Consider the following 6,890-nt stretch of genomic DNA (forward strand, 5'->3'; position numbering starts at 1 on the left):
ATGGCAGCCCACTTGAGCCGGTTGCATCACATTTCACTCCACGTTACAAACGTGGATAAAATAGCGTATGAACTTGTTTCTAAATTTAAGTTTAATTTATTTGTTGCGAGGCTGACGGAGAAGTCAAAACAGTTGGCTTTCAGGAAAGGAGCGGCAGTTTTCGTCGTCAATGAAAGACCAAACCTGTCCCCTCTTCAATTGAATGGAGAAACGCTATCGAGCAAGAGAGGGAATTCTCCTTCAGAATCGGAACCGGGATGGACTGACAACATTCAAACCGGGGAAAAGAACGATAAGGATTCGACATGTCTCTACGATGTCCACCCACACTATTCCGTTGATACCGCGTCTAACGTCTGTTTCGAAGTAGAGGATGTGGAGAGGTCATTCAAGTCCCTTCGCAACCTTGGCTGCGATTTCCTGGTGCCCCCCTACAGAGGTGTGTGACGAGAAGGGGCTTGTCACCTACTCTGTCGTCAAGTCAATCATGGGAAATGTGAACCACACGCTCATTGACACGAGTAAATACAAGGGGGACTTCTTACCCGGCTTTCAGGAGGTTGAAAACGTGACGGACAATTGCACACCATTGGCTAAGAGTACAGACTCTTGTCCAATCACTCACTTTGATCACATCACCTACGCTTGCCCAAGACGGTGCACACCTCAAGTGATGAGGTGGTATGAGAGGCACTTTGGCTTTCAGAGGTTCTTCATTGACAGGTTAAGTGGGCCTTTTTTTTTTTATGGTTCTACAATTGAAAATGATGAATTGTTAGATGATTATTGATCATGCATCTCAATACAATCTGATGCAGTGAATGTGCTCCGAATGTACTGTAAGTTATTGTGAGTATAGAACGGTTGTTTGGGTTGGGCACCAGACCTGTTAGTTCTGCGATGCCACTCCGTGTGTCATAAAGCCAAACATATGACAAGGAGTGGAATGATGGCACAAACCAGTTTGGTGCCCAGGCTACGCTATAAGGATAAACCGTAGAATTAGGCATTTTAATACTAATTTAATAGGATTTCTATGGGATCAACAATGAAGAAAAATAGATGCTCTTTCTGTAAGGGTTGTTGTTTTGTCTGTTTACAAATGTCCCACCTGGGACAATAAAGAAATTGATTACCTATCTGTTTCCCTGAGCAGGAATGAGGATGTGGACGAGGGCTATGTTCTGAACCAGGAGGGCATTGGACTGCGTCTCACAGCCATGGAGTACTGGAAATGCAGTGAAACAGGAATCAAGCTTCCCCTTCACAGATAAGAAAGAACCGGACTGCAAGTTTGTCATTGCAGAGTCGCTGCCTGAACAAGGTCATTACCTTCAAAGGGTTATACCGCTCATGGCTATTATTTGTCTTTCCACGGTTCCTCAAATCCTCTCTTTGCCTTCACTAACCTGTTTTGAAAGAGAAGGTCAAAGGTCCCTCCCCTCTTCTTTAACGGGGTTTGAGGAGGTTAGGAGTAGAGGTTGACATGGGAGTGAAAATTCATTCCTGTCCTGTCACTGTTCCCCGGGCGCCAATGACCTATAGTTGGATAACACCTGAGCGGCAAGTACAGCGCAAGTCAATCGATTTTTATTTCACTCTTCACCTCAGACGGCGCGGGTTTAGTTAAAAACGCGAACAATTGGGCTCGACGGGAAAGTTGTTGGGAGTAGAGCAGCTGTGCCGATTTCAAGCCGCTTGTCCCGGTCTCCGTGTAACAGTGTTGCTTCCGTCCCTCTCCTCGCCCCAACCTGGGCTTGAACCAGGGACCCTCTGCAAAGTTCATAACTATTCCTGTACTGCCGGTTCCTGTAGACTGTTGATCCTGTCCCAAACATCAATCTAGAACATCACTCCCATTCCTGCCAGAATCCCGCGGGACCCGCAACACCCCCGCTGGAGTCCTGGACCCGCAACACCCCCCGCTGGAGTCCTGGACCCGCAACACCCCCGCTGGAGTCCTGGACCCGCAAACACCCCCGCTGGAGTCCTGGACCCGCAACACCCCCGCTGGAGTCCTGGACCCGCAACACCCCCGCTGGAGTCCTGGACCCGCAACACCCCCGCTGGAGTCCTGTTCTCATGTCAACCTCTAGTTAGGAGAGATGCTGTGAGGAATCGATGGATGGACAGAAAGAGCCTATGCATTTACCCATCACCTATTTTTTATTTATTTTAATGAATTACCACCTGCCAAGACCTGAATCTTGTCTATCTCTGTCTGTGTGCCTGAATGGTGTCTGTTTCAGGCAGGAACCAGGTGGATACCTTCCTGGAGCAGCACAGAGGACCAGGGATCCAGCACATTGGCTTGTACACACAGGACATAGTGTCCACAGCACAGACCCTGGGTCAGGCGGGAGTCCACTTCTTCTCTCCGCCGCCTGCCTACTACACGGAGGTTTGTCTCACTCGGTCACCATAGCGCTCACTCACTCAATGGCTCATCCCAAATGGACCCCTAGACCCTATGCACTTGTGAAGATCTGAGAGGATTGGATTGGTAGAAGCAATATGGTGAAAACTTCCACCCAGCCTATCAGAGGGCAAGGTGGAGCTATTACCAGATTGATTGCACCTAATAATTATAAATCATTTATTAAACTTTTTTTATAGCGCTTTTCATAATAGAAATCTCCTTCACTCACGCATGTCACTTTCTCAATCATGTCACACTGAATCATGTCACTCTGTCAATCATGTCACTCTGTCAATCATGTCACTCTGTCAATCATGTCACTCTGTCAATCATGTCACACTGTCAATCATGTCACACTGTCAATCATGTCACTCTGTCACTCTCTCACTTGTGACTGAAATGCCTGTGTGAGATGACCCATGCAGTACATTTGTATCATTCAAATGCATGAACCCAAGCAGCCATCTGTAGCCCTGCCGTGTATCTACTGTTAAGTTGTTTTGTGGAAGTAGGAAGTTGTAGCACGTTTCAACACTATTAGTATGTTGTTGTTGTTGTTGGAGTTCCTCCCGACTACATTGCAGACACATGCCTGTAAGGGTCGGTGAGAGGTGTGACCCAGGTGCGGTGCAGGATAGACAGTAGGCAGTAGGGGTCGGTGAGAGGTGTGACCCAGGTGCAGTGCAGGAAAGACAGTAGGCAGTAAGGGTCGGTGAGAGGTGTGACCCAGGTGCGGTGCAGGATAGACAGTAGGCAGTAGGCAGTAAGGGTCGGTGAGAGGTGTGACCCAGGTGCGGTGCAGGATAGACCGTAGGCAGTAGGCAGAGATGGTGAAACAAGGATCTTTACTGGTGGTCCCAAAGCCAGGGTACAAAATAACGGACTTGTCACCATTAAAATAAAGGAGGAGCAAATTGGTCTCCAAAAACAGGCCGACGGCAAACGTACGAAATACTAACTACGACTGACAACGACAATGAAAACAGGGAGAACACTTCTCAAGCACCTGTACATACGTCTCGCGATCAGACACTGATTAGTACTGTTTTGGCATCGAGAAACTAGCAGAGAAAACTGAGCAAGGGAACACAGGGAAGTGAGGGTGTAAATACACAGGTGAACAGGGAGACACAGGTGAACAGGTAGACACAGGTGAACAGGTAGACACAGGTGAACAGGTAGACACAGGTGAACAGGTAGACACAGGTGAACAGGTAGACACAGGTGAACAGGTAGACCCAGGTGAACAGGTAGACACAGGTGAACAGGTAGACACAGGTGAACAGGTAGACACAGGTGAACAGGTAGACACAGGTGAACAGGTAGACACAGGTGACACCAATAGGATACTGATTAGTCCAGACTGTGAATGAGGAGGTGCCTAAGGTTGTCGGAGGATGACACCTAGTGGGTCGCTCCGGAACTGCGACCCCCTCCTGTAACACATGCCAGATCTTACAGCACCTTGATAGGTATTTAACATATCAGCTAAACCACATCATATGACGTAGCCATCTGACGCCCGACTGCACAATGGATGACGTGGCACGCGACCATTGGTTGATGCAACGCCTGCGCATCCTAGTCGGGCAGGAAGTCAAGCGTTATGTCTACTACCACTGTGCTCATTGACCCCTGTGTCTGTCCTGTGGCAGGAAGTCAAGCGTTATGTCTACTACCACTGTGCTCATTGACCCTGTGTCTGTCCTGTGGCAGGAAGTCAAGCGTAATGTCTACTACCACTGTGCTCATTGACCCCTGTGTCTGTCCTATGGCAGGAAGTCAAGCGTAATGTCTACTACCACTGTGCTCATTGACCCCTGTGTCTGTCCTATGGCAGGAAGTCAAGCGTTATGTCTACTACCACTGTGCTCATTGACCCCTGTGTCTGTCCTGTGGCAGGAAGTCAAGCGTAATGTCCACTACCACTGTGCTCATTGACCCCTGTGTCTGTCCTATGGCAGGAAGTCAAGCGTAATGTCCACTACCACTGTGCTCATTGACCCCGGTGTCTGTCCTGTGGCAGGAAGTCAAGCGTAATGTCTACTACCACTGTGCTCATTGACCCCTGTGTCTGTCCTATGGCAGGAAGTCAAGCGTAATGTCCACTACCACTGTGCTCATTGACCCCGGTGTCTGTCCTGTGGCAGGAAGTCAAGCGTAATGTCTACTACCACTGTGCTCATTGACCCCTGTGTCTGTCCTGTGGCAGGAAGTCAAGCGTTATGTCTACTACCACTGTGCTCATTGACCCCTGTGTCTGTCCTGTGGCAGGAAGTCAAGCGTAATGTCTACTACCACTGTGCTCATTGACCCCTGTGTCTGTCCTATGGCAGGAAGTCAAGCGTAATGTCTACTACCACTGTGCTCATTGACCCCTGTGTCTGTCCTATGGCAGGAAGTCAAGCGTTATGTCTACTACCACTGTGCTCATTGACCCCTGTGTCTGTCCTGTGGCAGGAAGTCAAGCGTAATGTCCACTACCACTGTGCTCATTGACCCCGGTGTCTGTCCTGTGGCAGGAAGTCAAGCGTAATGTCTACTACCACTGTGCTCATTGACCCCTGTGTCTGTCCTATGGCAGGTGGGTAAGCAGCGGGAGATGGAGGACGCAGGTTACGACCCCCAGATGCTGTCTCAGCATGGCATCCTCCTGGACACAGACCTGCGCCAGGCCCAGACTGACGCCTCCTGTCAGACTACAGACACACAGAGGAAAAGGTACCAGATTCAATAGCTAGCCTATAGGTGTCAAATGCTAGTGTGCCTCATGGACTGTCATGGTTTTCAATATAGTACTTTATTTCACCTCTGATGAGACCGCAGTATGTCTCCTGCTCTGCTTCAACACAACACACAGAGTATAGAGACCAATCATTAGTCTCAAAACTACACCAACATCTCCTTTTTGAAATATTTTCTATTGATGATCAAAATCTTGGTCTCGGTGAGACTATGGTGCCATTACCTTCAAGGAAGTGAAACACCCAGCGTCCTTTTTAATGACTGACTGAGGTCGAGGCTACCCAATATATCTAACCTATGTTTTCCTCTCTTCTCATTCCCTCTAAACAGATACCTGCTCCAGGTGTTCACCAAGCCCATCTTCTCAGAGGACACCTTCTTCCTGGAGCTAATAGAGAGGAGAGGGGCGTCGGGGTTCGGAGAGGGGAACATCCGAGCCCTGTGGAGGTCTGTCCAGGCATACATGGACACAGAGAGGGCAGAGGCCGAGGCACAAGGAGAGAACACAACTGAACCACAGAACACAACCCCAGAACCGAAGCACAGAACACAACCCCAGAACTGAAGCACAGAACACAACCCCAGAACCGAAGCACAGAACACAACCCCAGAACTGAAGCACAGAACACAACCCCAGAACCGAAGCACAGAACACAACCCCAGAACCGAAGCACAGAACACAACCCCAGAACTGAAGCACAGCCACAACGCGTAACATTTTACAGCGAACACTGCAGCAGAAGTGAAGTCCTTCCTCCGCTACTCTTTCCTCTGCGTGACGGCTACAATACGTCGAGTTTCCCAGGGGGGGGAAGATGTGAAGCGCTGGGGGAAGCGTTGACGCCAGCTGTAGCCTATTGCGTGAAACAATGTTGTGTATGTCAACTATTGCATGATTGTGTTCATGAGTCTTATTAAATGTGTATGTTTACTGCTTTTCATGAAGTCATGTATGGCTATAAATATTGTTATCGCCCATATATAAATTCATTCAAATGGGCAGAAAATTGTATGGCATGGCCTATATACATTTGTTCATATGGGCAGAAAATTGTACCCTAGGACTATATAAATTGTAGGCTATGTGTGGAAGCCAGGAGATGCTAAATGTGTTTATGTTAATTAACGGTCAATTACTGTGAGACAGGCAGTTATTTGCTTGACCAATCACCGGCAGAAGAAATGTCATGACCGCCACAGCCCTAGGTGGGTAGCGCCAAGATTAGCCGAAAATGTTCGATACCAACCCTCCACTCCATTGTTGGTCTTCGCCAAGTCTTTCAGGACAGCGTCATAACCAGAGGCAGTCATTCACCCGTCATTCAGAGCCCCACCCGTCATTCAGAGCCCCACCCGTCATTCAGAGCCCCACCCGTCATTCAGAGCCCCACCCGTCATTCAGAGCCCCACCCGTCATTCAGAGCCCCACCCGTCATTCAGAGCCCCACCTGTTTTGAGCCCCACCTGTTGCCCATTTTGCATGTTATTTTGGCATTAATTAGTGTCACATATCAGTGAATAAAGCTGCATACAAACATGGTCTCTTTCTTGCTTTTTTGAGTAAGGCAGCTCCAAAATGCAGGTGTTTCAGCCTAGCTCAGTGCTTTCTGTGGTGGTGGGGCAGCCAGGAAAATACGGAGCGTAGGGGTTGGTAATGTTCTCTAGTTGCCCTGTGATTGGCTCAGTGTTCTGTCACTCACGGGGGACACTACGTCACCGCATAATC

General features: G+C 48.8%; 1 protein-coding gene across 1 annotated transcript; it reads left to right on the top strand.

Annotated features, from left to right (window-relative positions):
• Nucleotides 1-5,809, top strand: LOC121578309 (4-hydroxyphenylpyruvate dioxygenase-like protein). The gene is given in 7 exon segments (XM_041892603.2): nucleotides 1-426; nucleotides 428-723; nucleotides 1,157-1,259; nucleotides 1,261-1,324; nucleotides 2,250-2,401; nucleotides 5,004-5,140; nucleotides 5,495-5,809. Coding segments are annotated over 7 exon segments (1,413 nt in total). The 3' UTR covers nucleotides 5,730-5,809.
• Nucleotides 5,810-6,890: the final 1,081 nt, after the last annotated feature.

This window comes from Coregonus clupeaformis, unplaced genomic scaffold (genome assembly GCF_020615455.1).
Source record: "Coregonus clupeaformis isolate EN_2021a unplaced genomic scaffold, ASM2061545v1 scaf1717, whole genome shotgun sequence".
NCBI lineage: Eukaryota > Metazoa > Chordata > Actinopteri > Salmoniformes > Salmonidae > Coregonus > Coregonus clupeaformis.